General features: G+C 47.7%; 1 protein-coding gene across 2 annotated transcripts in view; it reads left to right on the forward strand.

Moving 5' to 3' along the window:
- PMP22 (peripheral myelin protein 22) overlaps positions 1-11,340 on the forward strand; it is a 35,270-nt gene extending 23,930 nt beyond the window's left edge. For both annotated transcript variants that reach the window (XM_090060330.1, XM_090060331.1), the window contains exons 4-5: positions 1,771-1,911; positions 9,659-11,340. In XM_090060330.1, coding sequence (XP_089916456.1) covers positions 1,771-1,911; positions 9,659-9,825 — 308 coding nt within the window. In that variant the 3' untranslated portion in view covers positions 9,826-11,340. The remainder of the gene's footprint in view (positions 1-1,770; positions 1,912-9,658) is intronic.
- The last annotated feature ends 11,277 nt before the right edge of the window (positions 11,341-22,617 follow it).

The raw sequence follows: 22,617 nt of genomic DNA on the forward strand, positions 1-22,617 counted from the left end.
TTTATTTTATCTGCGGCTTTGGCCTGCTCTGTCCCATAGTCATTGTGCATGACTTCTGTATTTGTAATGGACCTATGTTCTGGGGACCTAATACAAAGTCTGGTGAAGAGAGTCTTTCTGTTTTCTGTGGGTCCTGGATGGAGCTGTAATGTGAAAGCAGGTGAACATAGTTTCATAGTTAGTAGGGTTGGAAGGGGCCTGAGCAGATCATCAAGTCCGACCCCCTGCCGTGGCAGAAAAGAGTACTGGGGTCAAACGACCCCAGCAAGGAGTTCATCCAGCCTCCTCTTAAAGACCCCCAGGGTAGGAGCCTGCACCACTTCTCTTGGAAGTTGGTTCCAGATCCTAGCCGCCCTGACCGTGAAGTCACGCCTCCTGATGTCTAGTCTGAATCTACCCTCTGCCAGCTTGTGACCGTTATTCCTAGTCACTCCTGGTAGTGCTCGAGGGAATAGGGATTTCCCAATGCCTGCTGGTCCCCGAGTTATAAATGAACGTTCTCTGAGTTATAAATGAACGTGTTGTCTGCTGATTAGGTGGCATGTTCTGATATCCTAGTTTCCCACAAGTCTTATTCTCAAATATCAAGAACCACTGATTGTTGCTGAACACATAGCTCAAATATTCTAAGAGCATCATCTTCACAGGAAGTGACATCTGAGAAAGTAAACAGTTATTGTTACACTTTTAGATATGCCTTATCCATTATTTTCAATCCTTTTCAGGTATGTGAATGGAAATGAGAGGTTCAGGTCTCTTTGGCAGCTTTGAAATCTCATTTCCATGGCTGAGCAAACATGGACAAGATGAATCAGCAATCTCCTGTCTGTTTCATTGCCATTGGTGAAGTACAACTGACCCAGTGGTTAACACTGAGATCATATACTGTACTTTCTTTGCTGGCCCTATACAGGACCTGGAGTTGACACTGAGATCGTAGTGTAGTTTTCATACGAACGCTGGCACCAGACTGAAATAGCACTGAGATTATATTGCAACTTTAATGGTAGCACTGGGAGGGTTAGCACGCATACTATTCTTTCCGTATTACCACTGGGGCAGAACAATACCAGCACTGAGTTCATAATGTAAATGCCATGCCAGGTCTAGGGTAGAACTGTACCCAGGACAACAATTGTGGTCTTACTATATTTCCCATGCCAGCCTGGGGTGCACCTGTATCTGTGACTAGCGCTGAGACCATACTGTGATTTGAATGATTGCACAGGGCTTGTCTGAGGTTCACCCTTAACAATCCTGGGGTTGCTGTTCCTTCTGTAACTGGGGTTGGCTTCTGCAGAGGCCCCTTAGGATGCTTTTCTTGAAGCTTCATAGATTGTTAGGGGCTGGAAGGGACCTTGCAAGATCATTGGGTCCAGCCGCCCTGCACTAGGCAGGAAAGACAATTGGGGTCAGATGACTCTGACTGTCAGGCACCCTACCTGTGAAGAAGTTTTTCCTAGTGTTAAGCCTGAAACGGTTGTGCTGACTTAGTGCCTGATAAAGGGAGGATGTCTGTTCTCCCTATAAGTTGCAGGAGCTGGAGTTGGAAAAACCTATCTGAGCTGGGCCCTTGCTGTTCTTTCAGAATCTGAGTGGGGGTACCAGTGTGACTCAAATTCAGTAGGGATTGCCTAGACACATACACAACTCTGGGATTGATCCAGACTCTACCAAAGTCCATGGTGATGGACGTTGCATTATGTTTTCCACTTGGAGGCCTGGTTGGACATGCAGACCTTGCCTTACTGTGTGTTTCCATTTCTCCAGAATGGCTGCAGTCTGTCCAGGCGATGATGATCCTCTCCATTATCTTCAGCGTGCTGTCCTTGTTCCTGTTCTTTTGCCAGCTGTTTACACTTACCAAGGGAGGACGGTTTTACATTACTGGAATCTTCCAGATCCTTGCCGGTAAGTGGAGAATGATAAATAGGTGGCGGCTCTGAGTATGTACAGGGAAAATGCTTTCAGAGAGAGGCATGAAGGCTGTAGCAGAAAACAAGAAAGCTTTTGAATACCAGAGGGCCCTGTGTGGTTATTACTTGATTACAACTGACAGGGGTTAGAACCGGGGCAGAGGGAATCAGCTCTTCTGGAAGCTGCACTGCTTGGCAATGATAATGCATCAGAAATGGCATGTACTAGGCTATGTCATCATAGGTCATAATTGAGGGGAATGGGGTGTGGATAGCCAGGGGCCTGTTCTGCCTTAGATGCACAGGGGTGTAATCCATTTGTCAGTGTGTATGTGTCACACGTTTCACAGGGGACAGGGGTCTGTTACAGCTCTGGCTGAAGACCTCAGCTCAAACTGTAATAGTTACAGGTGCTTGGTTCAGTCCCTGATAGATGAGCTATCATACATGCTGCTCACACTTAGGCATGGTGCAGGCTCAACACCCCTAAAAATCAGCTACTGTGTGTCACTACCTAGACAGCAAAAAACAGAGCAAGCCAGAGAGAAGGATACTTCAACAATTAGTTACACATACACTTTGTGGCACATGCAGGGACAGCTGGAGAGAATTTGTTCCTGATGTGACTCCACAGACTTAAGTGTTTCTACCATAAGAATGATTTTTGGCTCAATAACTACATCTCTTGATCATTTGAGACAGGGACAGCACAAGGCAGCACTGGCTCAAGGTGCTCTGAATTAGCTCAGCAGGTTGCATTATCTAGGGCAGAATGGCATGCTAATGTGTCTGTTCTGCTTCCAGTGCCTGAACTAGCCCAGGTGCCTCTACACAGCACTGAGGTGCGCAGTGTTGGTGTGTCTGAATACTGACAGGTCTCCAGCTCTCAACAGGGCCTCAGCCTTCTCTAGACTTCAGCCTGAATGTGGTGAGGAAAAAAGCTATTGCCCATTATCCAGTGCCCATGCCAATTATTCCATTCCTGTATTGCAAAACTCAGGGCAGCAGCTAGTCTTTGTTACCCTGAATTTCCAGAAAGTCGTGAGTGTACAATGACCACATAATCCATGTCTCTAGCTCTGCTGGGGAGTGTCTGGTCTGGAAGCCCCAGGCAGAGAAGCCAGCTGGGCTCAGCTTGGCTTCCAAATAGTTGGCATGTGCACCAGAAAGAGGGACCAGTATTTAGGCTAAAGAAGCAAATTCCTGTAGTTATTCATCCTTGTCCTATATATAGCCCCTGAAGGCCTACCACCCAGAGAAGCCTTGAATCAGGAGCCCTTGAAGAGGAGTACACATTGTTGGTTTGGCTTTTTCCTATTTAACCTCTCAGGCAGAGCTGGTTTGAGCGGCAGAAGTTTCACTGATGTTAGATGAAACTCCTACAAACTGTCTTGGTGGTAGGTGATGAGAAGGCTGTTTCCAGACACATTGCTGATACTTTTTGCCTGGATGCTTCTGCCCTCAAGGCAACTTCCTGACTGGGTGACTCAGTTGGCAAAGCTAAGCACCATAATGTAAACTCCTCTGTTTGGGAAACCTGACTCATCAGCCCTGCTGAGGTTGGAACTAATGTGTGTGTCAAGTGCAGCAGCTCCGGGGTGTTCCTGAACTGCTGGCTTGATTCAGATTTACACACAGCCTTTGAACTGGGGGTGGGAAGAAGCTAATTTGCACTGTGATGCAATGTCTCTCTTTAGGAATGATGGGATTGTATATATTAGGATGGAAAAGATGTATGAGCTCAATCTAGTTTAGTAGACAGCTACAGTTATCCCTGAGAAAAGCTATGCACATGATATGAGGTGGAGAGGAATCAGCCCTCTGCCTTTTCAGTTTTCCCTCACAAATTGATCCTTTCAGCCCCTGAATCCTTTTTCGTTTCAGAAGACTATTTTGCTCTGCACTGAGCAGGAGAGCACTCTGTACATTGGGTAGTAATGTTTTAATCTCTATCAGAAACAGAATGGTTTTCTAGGGGTCTTCCCATTCCATGTGTCCCAGGGCATCTTGGACAACTCTGATATGGAAAACTGGCTATGCAAGCAATCACAGCAGTAGCTCACACAAAGTTATTGGTGTTGGAAGAGGACTAAGTCAGACAGGGCACAAGGGGTTGTCTGTGGGAACACATAAGGAAGTTTAGCTAATATCTCACGGACAGGACTTTCAGTAAGGTGAATGCTGGTGTTAGTGCTTACAGAAGTGAGCATTGGCCAGAGGCAAGTATACAGACATTTTCGATATGGCACTATGTGTTTACCAAGATCCCAGCTGGTTGCTGTTATGCAGGATTGCTGCCCAGAGCTGCAGAAACTCACTTGTGTTGGGTTTTACTATGATTTGTGACGTGCACAAAGGGGAAGGGCTGCAGAAACCACCAGTCTGTTTTTCAGACTTTAACTCCATGAAATGGATGGCTAGACTTCAAGTCTTCCAAGTCTGTGGTGGTCGATGACTTGCCATGTCAGGTTACCATGAGGGTGCCTTGAGCCCGTGGTTGTGATAACCTTGTCCCATTTTTATCTCTTTCTCAATTTAAGGATAGCAAAGCACTTTACAGAGATCAGCAAATTGAGAACTGATAGCCCTCCCTGGAAGATACGCATTACTCACACTAATGCTTGTGTGTATGCACATGTAAATGTGTGGGTCTCCTCAGCTACAGGTCAGCAGGAAACAAAACCTGGCACCCTTGACTGCTCACTGTGAGCTTTACCCTTTGAGCATATTCCCATACTCAGAATCAGTTATGCTACAGTCCTTCCTGTGTCTCCAGTGGAAACAGTCATTAGCATGTGCTCTATGCAACCACATTCCTTAAATGGACAATTGCTGCTGTATTTTGAGTTATCTGTAGGTGACTTTGGCATAGATTCAAGCCTGTTTTCTATCTCACCAGTGTCAAGAGACAATTGTTTTTGCTTTTTCTGCATGGGCTAATGCAGTAGGAGTTCTCGTCTCTGCTCAGAAAATGGAAACTGCAGCAGCAGCTTGTTAATTAAACATATTCCCACTTCTGCACTTTATTTGAACAAAGGGACAGTGTAAAGCAAAATAGCAGCTCAAATATCACTGTGGTTAGATGTAGGTGGTCCCAAGGTCTGTCCGAGAGATTTGGAACAAAGTTAGCTCCAATGATGGCACAGTGAACATATAATAGAATTGCTGGGATCAACTAAAAAACTTTGTTTGCAGTGGGAAATAGTGGTGGCTTTGTGCAAGAGCTTTGTAATGTCGGAGGCTGATATTTTTTGGTACAGCGCTAGAGTGGATACTGTTGACATTGGGCACATCTACACATGTGATTAGTGCACCTGAATAAACTCCGGCACAATTTGTGCTGGAGTTCATTGCTCCCAGCCACAGCTTTTATACATGTGCCTGAGACTGAAGTATGATGAGCCAGGGCGATGCAGCCCCAAATGACAGGGGACACTGGGAGGGTGAGGGGGGTGTCAGCCTGCTAGCCTGAAGCTGCTCTGCCCTGGCTCAACATGCTGTGGAGGCTGTGGTTGGGTGCTGTAGTGCAGGGCTAGCTGGCAGGCAGTCCCATCTAGCCCCAGTCACTGTCTCCGTGTGCACTGTGGTGGGGTATCTCACCCCAGAGTGGATGATCTCCACCCCAGAGTGCTGAGGGAATTAGCAGAGGTCATTGCAGGACTGCTGGCACAGCTTTACGAGTACTCATGGTGCTCTGGCGAGGTGCCAGAGGACCGGAAAAGGGCCAGTGTGGTCCCCATTTTCAAAAAAGGGAGGAAAGAGGACTCAGGAAATTATAGGCCTGTTAGTCTTACCTTGGTCCTGGGGAAGCTCTTTGAGAAAATTATCCAGGTGCATATCTGCGAGTGGCAAGCAGGGGAGTATATGCTTAGGGGCAACCAACACAGGTTCATTTGAGGCAGGTCCTGTCAGACCAACCCAGTGACCTTCTACAACCAGGTTACAAAATCCTTGGATGCAGGTGCTGTGGTAGATGTAGTTTTTCTGGACTTTAGGAAGGCCTTCGACACTGCCTCTCACCCCATTCTCATTAAAAACTTAGGAGATTGTGGTGTCAGTGCCTACACAGTCAGATGGGTCGCCAACTGGCTGGAGGGCTGCACCCAGAGAGTGGTGGTGGACGGGTCATTTTTGATCTGGAGGGATATGGGCAGTGGAGTCCCCGAGGAATCGGTCCTTGGGCCCGAACTGTTCAACATCATCAGCAACTTGGATGAGGGAGTGAAAAGCACCTTGTTCGAATTCACAGATGACACTTAGATATGGGGAGAAGTGGGCATGCTAGAAGGGAGGGACAGGCTGCAATTGGATCTGGACAGGTTACAGGGGTGGGCGGATGAGAACAGGATGGGTTTCAACACTGACAAGTGCAAGGTGCTGCACCTGGGGAGGAAGAACCAGCAGCATACCTACAGGTTGGGGAACTCCCTTCTGGTCAACACAGAGGCAGAAAAGGATCTTGGAGTCATTATAGACTCCAAGGTAAACATGGGCTGCCAATGTGGGGACGCAGTCAGGAAGGCTAACGGCACCTTGTCATGCATCAACGGATGCATCACGAGCAGGTCCAAGGAGGTGATCCTCCCCCTCTGTGTGACACTGGTCAGGCCGCAGCTGGAGTACTGCATCCAGTTCTGGGCGCCACACTTCAGGAGGGATGTGGACAACATGGAGAGGGTCCAGAGGAGGCCACTCGCATGATCAGGGGGCAGCAGGGCAGGCCCTACGAGGAGAGGCTACGGGACCTGAACCTGTTCAGCCTCCACAAGAGAAGGCTGAGGGGGGATCTGGTGGCCATGTATAAACTGGCCAAGGGAGACCAGCAGGCGATGGGAGAGTCCCTGTTCCCCCAAGCACTACTCAGAGTAACAAGGAACAATGGCCATAAGTTGACTGAGAGCAGATTCAGGCTGGATATCAGGAGGCGCTACTTCACAGTCAGGGCGGCTAGGATCTGGAACCAACTTCCAAGGGAAGTGGTGCTCGCTTTTACCCTGGGGGTCTTTAAAAGGAGGCTAGATAGACACCTTGCCAGGGTCGTTTGACCCCAGCATCCTTTCCTGCCCATGGCAGGGGGTTGGACTTGATGATCCGCTCAGGTCTCTTCTGACCCTACCAACTGTGAGTAAATAACTCCACCATAGGATAGTACTTGAGTACTACTCTACAGAGGAGTTAGTTAGTTTACTCCAGCCTAATAGTGCTGCTCATGTAGACAGCGATGCTTTACTGCAGAGATAATTAATGAGCTCCTCAGTAAAGTGCATGTGTCAATGCACCCACTGTCTAGCAGATCCTTTCCCAGAAGTGCTGTGCAGGGGTCCCAGGCTGAGGCTTGGGAGAGCGAGGGGGTGGATACATTGCACGCAGAATAGAGAGAAGGAATAGGAATGCCTTATCATTTAAGGAATGCCCTAAGGGTGGCACTGACACTGTGGACTAAATCTTTTTTCACCCCATGTGCCTCATTGGCCCTTGTGTAGGCACTTGTGCACAGTTTGATTCCACATCCTCTGTTTTCCTGCTGAGCATCCTCAGTCGACTGTGCTCTAGCCACACAAGTGCCCAGTTACACGGTTACTGCTGAAACTTAAGTTGTAGAAAATCCATGATGGGTGTTTGATGGAGCAGGGCCCTTCCAACTTTCAGTTTAGTAGCCTAGTGGTTAGGAAACTTGCTTAAGCAGCAACAGATCCAGGATTTAGGCCCCACTTGCCTACAGGGCATATGAACCTGGTTCTCTTGCTTGCAAACAAAATGCTTCAATCACCAGGCCAAGCATGAGACATTGCCCAGACCATGTCCAGCCCTGCTCTTGAAGCAGGCTCACTGGGCAGTCAGGAAGAGAAAAATATTTCAGAGGGAGGGTGGCTCAATATGACAGTTATTACCTTGGCATGGAAGGGTCCTGGGCCTTAGTTTGGCCCCTGTCCCCAGTATGGCACAGGCTGCCCCTGTTCTGGTAGATACTTTATCCAATGAAAAGTAAATGTATGTGGCAGTAGAGCAACTTCAGGAGGAGGACTGGAGGGAGCTGTGTGCAATGTCCAGGCAGAACTAACTTTTCTGGCAGGCACACCACAAATGAGCCCTGCACCCTCCCTGGGTGCCGCTCTGAACGCCTTCCTCTGCTGATTCTGATGTTCTTTTTTGGTTCCCTACTCTGTGCTCCCGGCCCAGTCTCCTCCTCTGCTTCCTGCCTAATATCATAGAATCAATGAGTTGGAAGGGACCTAGACAGATCGTCTAGTCTGACCACCTGCCATGGGCAGGAAGGAGCACTGGGGGTGGCAGGGCTCATAAGACCCCAGTCAGGTGCCTATCCAGTCCTGCTCTTCTTTCTACTCTCTGGCCTACTGGCTGCTACGCTGCCTGTCCCTTTCCTGATCTGCTGTATGCAACACAGAGCCTGCCAAGTTGTTGTGGCACTTATGCTGCAGGTTGGACACCACTGACCTAGCCCATGTCTCAGTAATTGAAGCACTTCAATAAGTAGAAGAGGCAGGTTCAAATCCCCTTTGGGTGAGGGAGTGTCTAGAACTCAAGCTTCTCCTTGGGCAAGTGTCCTAACCACTAGGCAACTGGGCTAAAAGACCCACCAGTCATGGTTTTTATGGTCGAAAGTTGTGGGACTTACCCAGCATTATGTGTGTACTTGGGCAATTCTGTTCCCTCTGGACACTTACACAGCTGTGGTGCAACTTAGCTGGGGAATTCAAGGAAATCCAAGTGGCATGGACTCCAGACTGTGCATAAGTGCTAGAAATTGCAGTTACCTGGCAATGTAAAACTTAGTACAGCATTTGGTACTTTAAATCTGGAAAGTACTTAGCCCAACACCTTCATCTTTCCTTTTCACTTTTTAAAACAAGCTTTGGCAGATGTGTGCTTGGATTTCACAGGCAGAATTCCGGGTCATACCTGTAGCTGTACAATGGCTGCTGGAGGTTTTGTGCCTGTCCTAACACGTGGCCTGGGGCATTCATAAATGAGCCCAAGCTTCTGCTGTGTCAGAGAAATGGACGTAAACTCTGAATTCCCCAGGGATGAGATCTGAGGGTTTGTCTACACTGCAGACACAGAAGCTTTAAATTAGCTGATTCATGTCCCTGTACCCGTCTAGCTGCAGCACTGCAGAGCTCAGCACGAACTAATGTAACTCTGAATTCCTCACACGAGACCTGTTCGTGAAACTTGTATTTTAGCTGCTAAAACTTAGCGTATACAGTACCTTTGAATCAGGCCAAAAGGTTCCTCATCTCTGTAGCTATCATGGACTGTAGATTCACGTGATTTGATCATTTTTTACTCCCCAGCAGGTTTTTCCATCTGTATTCCCATACACCTAAGATTTTATATCAGCTTTCTTTTTGTGGTGCAAGGTGGAACAAGGTTTTAGGATTGTAGGAAAGTAGGGCTCAAGTCAGGATCATCCCTAACTAAACCATCCCAGCCAAGTATTTTCTGTTTAACCTGCTCTTGAAAATATCCAGGGATGGAGATTTCACAACTTCTCTAGGTAGCTTATCCCACTACTCAACTATCCTCATAGTCAGAAACATCTTCCTAATCTCCAACCTAAATTTCCTCTGCTGCAGTTTAAGAGTTTTATTGATGCTGTTCAGCTTTGTCCTTTCAAACCTCCCTGGTGACGGTGTAAAACCAGTTCTTGAAATGCACAGGCCCGTGTTCTCAGCACGACATCGCTCACCCTTGTTCCGTGTTTGCTTCCTCTGATCCAGGGCTATGTGTGATGAGCGGTGCAGCCATCTTCACAGTGAGATACACGGAGTGGCAGATACCCTCAGATGACATCTCCTTTGGCTTTGCCTACATCCTGGCTTGGGTGGCCTTCCCGTTGGCTGCCATCAGCGGAGTGATCTACATCATCTTAAGGAAGCGCGAATAATGAAGCTCGAGGCGAGGTGGCCGAGACAGGGGCACTCGTGACATCCATGGAGGGGATAGAGGCGGGGAAAAAGAGACGAGAAAACAGAAAAAAAAATTAACCAAAAAAGAAAACCCGAGCAACACCCCCCCCCAACAAAAAACAAAAAAAAACAAAGGAAATAAACAAATGGTTACTTGTTAATTGAAGATGTATATAGTATCTATGGTTTAAAAAACCTATTTATAACACTTTTTACATATATGTACATAGTATTGTTTGCTTTTGTTGACCATGCGCTATGTTTTAAAGCCTAAAGAAAGTGCCTAAGGAACTATTACTCTAACAGTATAACAAGAGCGCAGTATTTTTCTTTCCTGTTTTTGTTTTGCCCTGAGGTGAAATGAACCCCTCTTTGAAAGCCTTCCTGTGACCCACCCCTGCCAACCCCAAGCCCAAATCTGCCCATCAAAGGAATGCCCACCCAGACCAGGTCCTCAGCTGATGTGCTCCTCCCTTGACTTGAATGGAGCAATGCCAGTTTATACCAGCAGAGGATTCATTCCCCCCACCAAGTGCTGTGATCCTGTTAACTGAAGTGCATGTATAAATCCCAGGGGGATGTTTTCAGGAATGCCTAAAGGATTTAGGAGCAAAGGGCCAACTTTTGAACAATGCCTAAAAGACTTAGGAGCCCAGTCCGCATTGCCTTGCCCACCACACCCAGCTGGGGACTTGGGCTTCTGAATCACTTTGGTGCTTATGAAAATTTGACCCACAAGTTCGATGGAAAACCAGTGTAACTTGTGTTCCTTAACACTCGTGGCTTGTTTTGAAAACCTCCCCTTAGAATGGCATGCTTTCTTGTTTGTGGCCTTGTGTACAAAGTGAACTCCCACATACCCACTTACAACCAAAGCATCTGGGAATCGTAGCTTATGACCTTGAAATGTACTTTATCCTTGCCATGTAGATACACTAAAGATGAGAGAGAAACAAAAACAGTATATCTATGAAATAAATACCAAATATGTGAAATGGTGCTATCTATTTACCATTCCTTATATCGCTAGCCATTTAACCTTACTCACTGGAAATTCAATTAACAGTTTTATGAGATAAACAGCAAAGATAGACATGATAAATAATTTTGTGTAATATAAATGAGCTATAACTGCTTTTGTACTTAGACAAGTTGCTTTTATTATTATTTTTTAATAAAGCTTTTATAACCAAGGTTTTTTCCACCCCCCACCCTCCTTCCCTTCCTGGTCAGAAACAAAACTCTGGATGGAACTTGTAGGTTGTTAGCCTCCAGAGACGAGCTTCTGTAAACCTCTCTGTGTTTCAAAGGTGTGTCTGGCAATGAATTGTATTGGCAACCTACTGTAGACTCATATCGGGTGCCTTCTGATGCTAAGACTCCAGACATTATGTTGTTATTTTTCTTTCTTTTTTTTTTTTGGCTTTGCTTTCCTGATTTTATACCGACTGTGTGGACTAAGACGCAATGAAATAAAAGTCAGAATAACTCAATGGCTTCAGCTTATTATTTATGTAGGCCTTGATTCTGAGTGTGTCATCTCAGTCCTTTACATGGCCTTCACACAGGCTTTCTGTACATGGCACAATGCAGAGATACCTGATCTAGCTAATGTAACTAGAGGTAATTAGGAGAATCTGCACATTACTGCATTGTATAGATATGCTCTTACCATGTGAGTGTTTTACTCTGGGCAATGCGTTCCAGGTCACATGAGTAGTCTGCAGCTGATCTAGGGCCTCCTGAGGCAGCCACAAGATTATTTTTGGTGTCTTCGTATTTTGAAGTAACTATTATTAGCTCCTTCTTGTGCCCAGGTACATGGAGTATACGGGCACTTCATTCATGCTGACTCTTTACCAGAGGCAAGGCCTGGAGTGGGGAATGGGGCCACCTTCTCCACCCCTCCCACCATGCTGCTCGGCACTGGTGAAATGGTTTGGGGAGGGATTGTACTTTAATGCTTTTGTAATTTTTTGGCCATGGGATTGTTCTCTGCCAAGCTGCACTGTCAGAGGGAGGGTGGCTCAGTAAGTTGGATACTGCCTTAGAAAAGAGTATCCAACTCTATGGCTCTGAGTCCTGAGCCCAACTTGAAGATGCCAAAACTATACACAGCTATTTTTCCATTTTATACAAAGAAAGTCCAGAACCCAGGGAACTCTCCCCACCAACACACACACTTCCAGGGCAGCATCCATCTCATGAAGTGCCTCCGCTTCCTCTGGCTTGTTCTCTTCCTGGTCTTGCATATCTTTTCCTGATTGCCCAGTGGGTCAGCTTCAAGGAGAGGGCTGATGCATGCTCTGGGTGATGCCTAGCCTGTAGCTTGCTGGGTAGAGCACTAGAGCACCTTACTCTGGACAGAGGTCCAAATCCCCTCTGGCCAAGGGGAGCCTATAATTCAAGTCCTGTTTTCTGGGTAAGTGCCCTGATGGGCGAATGCAGAGGGAGTGCAGTGGCATGGCTGCATCCCTCTTTCGGACTGCACCATACCTTAGGAAACTCAGGACTTCTTTTAAGTCCCCAAAGCAGGTGATAATCCTGCTGCCCCCTTCCCCTCCATGCTCAGGTTTACATCCCCTTCTCTCCGCTCCACCCATCACTGCTGCCGCTGCCACTGTCTCTGGCACAGCCCAGCTGGAGCAGGCTGGAGTGACTCTGAAGCTTCCCTGTCTGGGGACAGCAGGAAAAGCAGCAGTGATGAGTGAGGGGGGTGGTATGTAAAGTGGAAATAGGATTTCGCCTTTTGTCTGTGTTCTGCCAGTCTCTGTTATCACCACATATAGTGAAACCTCAGCCTCAGCCTCAGTCTGCCATATTTAAAATCTTCCATAGTTCCCTGCTTCTTTTCCCAAATTGAAGAGTCAGTAGGCATGATGTCACTGCAGGCTTTGACAGGCCCTGACAATTCCTCTAACACACTTTAAATAACATGAGCATTTCAGCGAATGTGTTGGTAATTTGATCCAAAGCACCCAGGTCCTAAGGGTGCAATTCAGGAGGAGATGTGGAGGATTAGCAGGCTGTGAACAGTACGTACAGCCTTAATGTCTGGCAGTGAAACATTGATGCTTCCATTCATCCATGGCTCTTAGCCACTCACTGAGCTCAGCAACTGGAATTGGCAGAAATGCAACGGTTTACACTTGGCCACATCCTAAAGCCAATTATTAATAATGAACCAAATCCCAAGGCTCTTCCTTACTGCTTACTCAGGATAAACTCAGCCCTTGGTTGGGATAAATTCTTGCTGGCATCAATGGGAATCCAGTCTGAGTAAAGACTCAATGGATCCTGTGTGAGAAGCTCAGGACTGTTGCAGGATAAGAAGCATCCATCCCAATATGCCCAAAAGGATGATGTACTGCAAGGACCCGTACACAGAACAAAATCACAATCACCTGACAAGACATACAAGGTTTCTTAAGATGTAGCTGTGGTTTGCAGACCCCAGCCATTATGCGGGCCTGAATACCAAGGAAGATAGGGGCCATGTAATGTTCCTTCACAGGGAAGATCCTGAGCTAGAACGGCCATACCCAAGGCAGTAAAATCCCTACTAGTGCAGGGAGCTGGTAGTTCTGGCCTCTCTCAAAGGTACTTTATGTGCTACAACTGTGTGTGCACCTAGGCTAGAGTTGGATGGCAGTATCACTCCCACTTGGTCTCTCCTGACAGATGGGGTAAGCAGAGGACAGGCATATCCTTCCTAGTACCTTCCCAGCATCTACGAGTTGGAAGGATCCAACATGGGCCATAGTTTTTCAAGCCCCATTCCTGAGTTTCAACTCCCCGATAATGGATTGTTTTCCAAATGGGGTGAGTGGCAGGAGCTACTGACTCGATTCATTCTCCTCCTAGCTCATCAAGGGCAGTTTTTCAGCCTGATGTTAAATTCATACATCTGCGGTGCTTCTCTCACCCACTAATGCCCATACCTTCAAATATTTCCAGGCATCTAATTCTCAGTGAAACCAGTGACACTTGAATGCCTCAGGGGATCTAAGTCTAAGTGAATTGCTCAAGGTCACACAAGAAGTCTGTGGCAAAGCCAAGCCTCAAACCCAGCCTCTTAATAATACTGGACAAGACTTTTTTTTCTTGCAACCCTAACTGAATATGTAGGGTGGGGGGGAACATTAACATTTTTTTTTCTTATGACAAATGTTTGAAACAATTATTTTCTATTTGAATAAACTTTTTGAAAAGAAAGGCTCATTTCATTTTGAATTAAAATGCAGTTTTGTTTCAGTTTGTAAAACACTACAGCAAATGGTGTTCTAAATAGAAGCACATTCGTCATTTGAAATCAACACGGTAACATAAACTATTGCACCATTTCAGGGATCTTCTTAAACCAAAAAGGGCATTTTTAAGTCAAGGAATGTGATTGTTTTAATTTAATCTGAAAGGTCAATTCAAAATGAAATGTTTCTTTTCCCTCAGGAAAAAAAATCTTAATTTTTCATCAGAAATTACTTTCCCCCTGAAAAAAAATCAGTTTTATTGAAACCATATTTCTTCATGGGAAAACACACCATGAAAAACTCTACCAGCTTTTGAGTCCATCTTATTTTCTATAGTTAACACATCAAACTCCAATGGCATTGAAGTGCCAAGGATTTCTATACACTCTCTGTCACCCTCAAAGCAGGAGTTGAGACGTAGGGTGCATCTACATGAGACGCTTTAAGATGTTTTAGCCTAAATTTAAGGTGCATTAGGGCTCACGTCTACACATGCGCACTCTTAATGCACTTTAAAAATGGCAAATTTAGGCTAGTCACACCTAAATTTGACACCTGCAAGTGCAGTCCCGAGTTAGTCCACACACACAACATCAGTGTGCTTTAACTCCTACATGTGTAGATGCCTGCCTAAACCCGCTTAATGCACATTAAGATAACGTGTATTAAATTGAAACACGCTTAAATGCATTTGTAGACACACCCCTAGAGACATGCTTCTGGTTCTGCTGCAAGTGGTCCTTTCACAGTTGAGAGAGGCCTCAGGTAACCCTGGGTTAGAATGGCAGCACTGTTGCTGTGCCACTGGCCATCAACACCAAGAGGGCAAGACTAGCATAGGACACAGGGCAGCAGGGGCGACTGCTGCCACCTTAGTTGGGGGGGCACATGCCCTCCCAGCAACCAGGGAAGCGTCTAATCTCACTGACCGAGGTGGGTAGGGATCCCCCTGCAGCCAATTGTGCCGATCAGGAAGCAATCACGGCACTCCTGGAAGCGGCCATGGTGCTTCATCTGGCGCTCCCACTCCCTGGCCAGCACTCACAGGGGCGGTACCAGTGCTCCTGTCCATCACCTAAGCAGCGAGCATGGCTGGTCAGGGCATGTACCCACACTCTCAGGGGGTGCACATACACCCCCCCCCACATGTTGCCACTGCAGGGCAGTGGGGTTCTCTGTCTCTAGCAGCCAGCTTGGGGTGTGTTACATTCCCTAGGAGCCTGGCTGCTGGGCTGGCTGCTCTCACTCAGCTCTGTCAGTGGCTTTTGGACCTTCAGGTCCTCCGTTAAAGCTGGGTGAGAGAGCCTTGCTTTTCCTGGCACTGCTGCCAGGCACTCAAAGCGTTTCCCAGAAGCTGGCAAAGAACACTACTTGGCTCCTGTGTGGCGGAGGAGCAGAGTCATTTGTGTGTAATGAGTGACATCACTCCTGTGGGAATAACAAGTCCTTGTAAGTGCAAGAGAAAGACTCAGTCACTTTGTGGCACAGGCTTTTACAAGGAGCTTCATGCAGGATCCAGGTTTCTTCTGTCTCCTGCTGCCAGCGTCCTTTCACCTCTAAGCAAATTAATCTTTCCCCCACCACAGTGCAGCCTTTCCTTGGGCTGAGCCTGGCAGCCTGCCTGCCTGAACAGCCAGCGGGTAGAAGACATTATTCCAAATAGGACAAATCTCTGACAAAAAAGCATGAAGAAATGTGTAATAATGATAGTGATGATGAAGATGTCGTTATATACAGAGCTCTAACTAACAAGCTTTGCATCCTGGGCAAAACTCCAGTGCCTTGGGGGCATTTGTGGGGTGGGGGGAGGAGGAAGGGGGAGGGTTGAACGCTGGAGAGTAGAGGGAGGGGGAGCAGGAAGGAAGCTGGTTAGTCTTATCTGTTCTGGGGACTCAAAGAACCCCAGCTGCTGCTGCTGCGCTCCCAAACCCAGCTACTACAGCCAGGCACTGGGGAGCTGCAGAGAGGTCATTCCAGTGTCCCCTTCTAGTTGGTACCCACGGCTAGTGGCCCTATCACCCGCTATCTAGTTACACTAATTATCATTGCGTCAGTCTTTCATCAGTCACACGGGATGCCCATGCCTGCTATGGGACAGGGAAATCTGGGTGAGGGGAATCCCCTACCCTCCATCAATGCTGACCTCGTGAAGGAACACCTTGAGAAGCTGGATACCTTCAAGTCAGCTGGCCCTGACAACCTGCACCCCAGGGTACTCAAGGAGCTGGCGAGCATCATAGCCCAGCCCCTGGCACGGATCTTTGAAAACTCCTGGCGCTCTGGTGTAGTGCCCGAAGACTGGAAGGAGGCCAATGTGGTGCCGATCTTCAAGAAAGGGAGGAGAGTGGATCCGGCTAACTACAGGCCCATTAGCCTCACTTCTATCCTGGGGAAGATCCTAGAAAAGTTTATTAAGGAGGCCATCCTTGAGGGACTGGCCCAGGCTAACATTCTAAGGGACAGCCAGCACGGGTTTGTTGCGGGTAGGTCTTGTTTGACCAATCTCATTTCCTTCTATGACCAGGTGACCTATCACCTGGACCAGGGAGAAGAGATTGATGTCATATATCTTGACTTCAAAAAAGCTTTTGATCTGGTATCCCATGATCACCTCTTGGCCAAACTGCCCAGTTGTGGCCTTGGCTCCACCACGATCCGCTGGCTGGGAAATTTGCTTCGTGGTCGGACCCAGAGGGTTGTGATTGATGGCAGTCACTCATTGTGGTGCCCTGTAACCAGTGGGGTCCCTCAAGGCTCTGTCCTGGGACCCATACTGTTCAACATCTTCATTAATGATGTGGACATTGGAGTTAGGAGTGGACTGGCCAAGTTCGCTGATGACACCAAACTTTGGGGCAAAGCATCCACGCCAGAAGATAGGTGGGTGATCCAGGCTGACCTGGACAAGCTCAGCAAATGGGCAGATGAGAACCTCATGGTGTTTAACACCAAAAAATGCAAGGTTCTCCACCTTGGGAGGAAAAACCTGCAGCACCCTTATAGGCTCGGCAGTGCTACGTTGGATAGCACTAAAAAGACTTGGGGGTCATCATTGACCACAAGATGAACATGAGCCTGCAATGCGATGCTGCGGCTAGTAAAGCGACCAAAATGCTGGCGTGCATCCATAGATGCTTCTCCAGCAAATCCCAGGACGTCATTCTCCCCTTGTACTCGGCCTTGGTGAGGCCGCAGCCGGAGTACTGCGTCCAGTTTTGGGCTCCACAATTCAAAAAGGATGTGGAGAAGCTTGAGAGAGTCCAGAGGAGAGCCACGCGCATGATCAGAGGTCAGGAAAACAGATCTTACGATGACAGGCTGAGAGCCATGGGACTCTTTAGCCTGGAAAAGCGCAGGCTCAGGGGTGATCTGATGGCCACCTATAAGTTTATCAGGGGTGACCACCAGGATCTGGGGGAATGTCTGTTCACCAGAGCGCCCCAAGGGATGACGAGGTCGAACGGTCACAAACTCCTGCAAGACCGTTTCAGGCTGGACATAAGGAAGAATTTCTTTACTGTCCAAGCCCCCAAGGTCTGGAACAGCCTGCCAGCGGAGGTGGTTCAAGCACCTACATTGACCACCTTCAAGAGTAAATTGGATGCTTATCTTGCTGGGATCCTATGACCCCAGCTGACTTCCTGCCCTTTGGGCAGGGGGCTGGACTCGATGATCTCCCGAGGTCCCTTCCAGCCCTAATGTCTATGAAATCTATGAAATCATGGCCCAGTGCTAAGCACTGTATAAACACTCAACCGAAAGACCCCCCACCCCAAAAGATCCAACACTGAGTAGAAGACAAGAGATGACAAACATAGAAAATCCTGTTAGGTGAACAACAACCATGCAGTTTGAAAACCTGAACCTTAGCTCCAAGCCAAATCTTTTAGTTCCATCATTTGTACAAGATTTGGTAGGAACATTCTAATTCATGTCTGCTAAAATCTTTTAGTGAAATGAATATTTTTTGTATTTTGATTTTTGAGCTATTTTTTATTTTGAATGGAAAAATTCAGAATGGATTGGAACAGTTCCCCACTTTTCAGTATGTCAGGTTTCCCCTTTCCTCCTGTTTTACTCTTTCCCTTTTTTCCACTGGATAAAAAATATCAGCAAAGGATAAACCCCAAAACAAGTAAAACCAAATCCCCAAGCCATTGATATTCCAATACTGAAATTATACTGATTTTCTAATACTGAGATACATTTGGTTTCATTCTGAAATTTTCCATTGAAAATTTTTGACTGAATTGAAATTGTTTAATGGAAATTTTGAATGTGATCATTTCTTGGTCAGTTCTTCGGGACAGGAACTCGAACTTATAATTGAGGGACTTTGATCCAACAAAAAGAAGAAAAGGAATACAAGAATGGAGGAGGCTCTGGAAGGAGCTGAGTCAGCAGGCAGGGGAGCACCTGAACAGAAACAGGCAGGACTTAACCAGAGATAAACCCAGGGACAGAACTGGGGCAGGCAGTCTCATTCTAGCTGCTGATGTGGCAGTTGCTCTGGAGTAAGCAGTGGACAGAGACTCTACGTTCATGGGGTTAATAGAAGCCTTAGAGCTGAGGTAGGGGCTGGTGGTTTTGGGAGTGAGACAGGTAGTGGTCTCAACAGGCCTGGGAACAGGGTGTAGATGAAGCTGGAAAGTATTCAGGAGCAGGGCAGATTGAATGGTAAGAGGCACGGGTGTGGTGTAAAGCAAGCCATTAGGCTAAGTACAGACAATCAAAAAGCCGAAGGCAGAATTGATTCAGTCTTTGCAGGTTAGTCTAAGCTGCACAGATTAAATTGAAATAGAAGTAAACAGACATTTACCTTTGATTCAGAAAATGCAGCTACATGTTTGCAGTGGCTCAGGCTAAAAGCTGGGGGGCACTAGAGCACAGTTCTCTGTGTTCACATCCTCTTCCTGCTGCCCCCCAAGTCTCTGGGATTTGCAGCCCAGAATTACAGCAGCAGGACTCTGCAGGGGTGCTCATCACTTCCTCTTCCTGCTTTTAGGTGCCTCTGGGATTTGTAGTCCACAATTACAGCCAGCAGTAAGTTTTACTGGGAGAAAGGTTGTTTAACCCCCTCCCTGGCCCCAGCCCCCAGCCCCCAGCCAGGGTTTGCCTGGGGTGGGGGGGCAGTCCCCCTCCCCTTGCAGACTGGGCTGCATCCCCAGCTGGGCTTTCCCCCGCACACTCCCCTGTCAACCAGCCCTCACTGCTCCAGCTAGGGAGCAGAGTGGTAAGGCCAGCCCTGCTCTCTGGAGCAGATAGCACAGTCCAGGGCTGCAAAGCATGCTGGGGGACTGTGATTTAACTTGGACCAGGAAGGGGTCTGGGACACAAGTTTCAAAAACTGGTTTGACTCAGCTCAGTTGAGTCTGATACTACATTCAACCAGGTTTATCTTAAACCAGCTTCAGCCATTTTGAAACTGGTTTATTCACTGAGCTTCTGTTCTGTTACAGGTTTAAACCAATTTCTGATCACTTTAAACTGGTTTGTATGTAACTTCTGTCTCTAGCCCGAAGGTGCTGAGTAGTGACACCTGAGCAGCGGCATGGGCTCAGGGATCCCTGGGGTAGCCTCTCTTTCCAAGGATCTCAGAACAGGAAAGGTGAGGGGGAGCAAGCCTGAGAGGTGAGAGCAGAGCAGGGACTGAATGGCTACTAGGAGCCATCGCAGCCACCCCAGGACCAGCGTGTGCTAGAAACTCTGTGACCAAACAAAAGAAGTCGTAGCCACGCATGGTCAGCCATGTTTTGTCCATGCACTAACACGTACTGTGAACCTGGGGTAAAACAACAACTGTCATTATGCTCATCGTTGTTTTGCCAAAAATCAACACTTTTTGTGGCAAGCTATCTGGTCATGAGAGCTATAGCTGCTGCTTGCAGGGCTATGTTAAGTGCAGCCCTATTCAAGATTTTAAATTTTTTTTGAAATTGAAATTTTCTGTAATGGTTAAATAAAATGTGCCCTGCTATGTGTGTGTGGGAACAGACCTGTTTGCTTCAATAGCTCTTGCCACAGAAGGGATGCGTCTGATCATTCACACATAGCACAGGGCACTGGATTCCAGCCACTGATTTCTGCTTTCTGCTGCCACCTGACAAGATAAGGGGACAATGCTGGGTGGATTCTCCTTGTCTGAGGTACATCTGTGATGCCCAGGCTTGTGGTAACTAGGTACAGAAGTGGTGCCAGGCTCTGTGGGGATGGTCTCTGCTTCACTGCACTGCAACCAATGTAGTAGAAAAAAGCCACAACTGGTTCAAGTATAGAAACGGCTGGAAAAGGACAAAGTTTTCAGCAGCAATGTCATTAATGGGCATGTCACATCATTGTCAGGCTTGGTATCTTAGAGGCAGCCCTACTTTTCTCATGGGGTAGGAGTGGACTTGGGGATGAACACAGGCATGGGCCAGCTGGGCAGCTGCCCAGAGCCCAGACAGAAAATGGTAATTTTAAAATTATTGTTATCATTATCTCTGGTGAAGTGGTGCCCGAGACTAGAAGTTCACCCAGGGCCACCAGAAGTCTAGGTACTGTGCTGAGTGGCTGCGTGGCCAGAGATTTGCGGGTGAGATTGTGCAGCCAACTCTAAAGGCAGCACCCTGGCAAGGAACCGCTCGGCTGGCGGCTCCATGGACAGAGGCTGGAGTCTTGACAAGGGGGCTGCCTCTGGGGCCTTGCACAAACTGCAAAGTGACCCCAGCCCTCATTCCTCCCCAGCCTGGTCCTCCAGTGGCACTGCCATATGAAATGTGGTCTACGCCTGCCCCCTGGTGGTGAAACGAATGTAAACTTTCTATTAAGGAATACAGCAGACAAGGTTCTTTGGGTGAATCTGGTAGCTTTTATTAGACCAACTCAAATAGTTGGAAACATTTTTCTTAGCAAGCTTTTGGATTTCAAAATGCTTCATCAGGCTGAGGAGGTCTCTGCAGTTGGTGTGTGCTCTTCCTGGATGGAATGAAAAGTAACGTCTCCAGAGGCTGGGTGGCATGCATGCAAGACAGGCAGGGCAGTCAGTGACGATGGAAATTGAGGCATCAGTGGGTGAGAGATGACTTGGAGGGGGGAGGAGAAGGGGGATGAATGTAGCAGGTAAATAGTGGAGAGGTACCTGGGGAGTCAGGTGTCAGGCAGGTTATAATGTGTTATAAAACCAATGTCTATATTTAGTCCATGAGTTTTTGTATCCAGGAGGTTGATGAAGTGAAATTCATAGGCTCATCTGTGAAAAGTGTTTTGTAAGTTCCCTTTGAGGATTAAAACTGAGAGATTGGAGAGAGACTGGATTTCTTGTGATAAGTGTGCCCCCACAGGGAATTGGGTATTCTTGTCTTTAATAGGCTTCTGGTGAGCGTTCATTCTGGTGCGCAGTTGTTGTTTGGTTTCTCCTACGTATTTTCCATCAGGGCATTTGATGCATTGGATGAGATATATTACATTTCTGGAGATGCAGCTGTAAGATCCAGGAAGGGTAATGGTTCTGTTGTGGGGTGTAGTAATTGTGGGGGTGGTGGAGATGTGTTCGCAGGTTTTGCATTTCTTGTCATGGCATGGCCTGAATCCATTCGGTGTGCTCTGGGCTTTAGGAAGTTTGCTTCTGGTGATGGGGTTAGCAAGGTTCAGTGCTTGTTTGAAGGCTAGGATAGGTGGTTCTGGGCAGATCTCTTTAAGTGTAACTTGGGTACACCCAAGGGTGTGCCTTATTCTCAATTGGATGGGATGGGTAGGTAGGAAGGGGTGCTGTGAGAGGGACGCTAGAATTTTGAGCAGATTCCTCTTTCCTCTAAGGTGTTAGCCCAAGCCCAAAGTTCTTAACTATATACATTTTATCAAGTTATAATGTACATAATCATAAAACTAAATATCATATACATATATTTACACAGTGAACATTAACCAATAACCTTAATATAGTCCCTGATGCATGGATAGTCCTCCTTCCAATGGGGCCCTTTGGGGGCTGTCCAGAAAGCACCAGGGGCCCCTTCCCTAAAGGCCTGGACTAGGCGGGGGGCTGCTCACCCAGCCCCTTCTCTGGGTTTGCCCACCCCAAACGTCTTTTCCCTGTGGGACCCAAGGGCCCAGTGACTCACACTCCCTCAGGTGGCGGTGGTCAGGGCGCAGCTCGATGGGGTCTCCTCTGCTGGAGCACCTCTCCAGGCCTCTCCTGTGCTGCGGGCTCCTCCCCACCCTGTGCCCCTCTCTGGGCACCGAGGGCTCGGCTCCTCTCAGCTGCTGCACCACTGCTGCTGGCTTCTGGGTGCTGGGCCTCACGCTGTAGCACTACTATTTCCCCATGCCCTGGCTGGGCACTGAGGGCTGTCTTAGCACAGGCTAGGCTCTTCAGGGTTTGGTCATCCATCCTTACGCTGGGTGGCAAACAGCCTCCACTGCTCCCTGGCTCTGCTCCGTTGTGCGCTACTTGCACACCTCCCTGCCCGGCCACCTGCCAGGGCTACTCACAATGATGCCTGAGCTGTCCTGCCACGTCTTCCAAGGCTCAGGACCATG

The sequence above is a fragment of the Crocodylus siamensis genome, chromosome 8 (assembly GCF_052110815.1).
Source record: "Crocodylus siamensis isolate JL-2025a chromosome 8, ASM5211081v1, whole genome shotgun sequence".
Taxonomy (NCBI): Eukaryota; Metazoa; Chordata; order Crocodylia; family Crocodylidae; genus Crocodylus; species Crocodylus siamensis.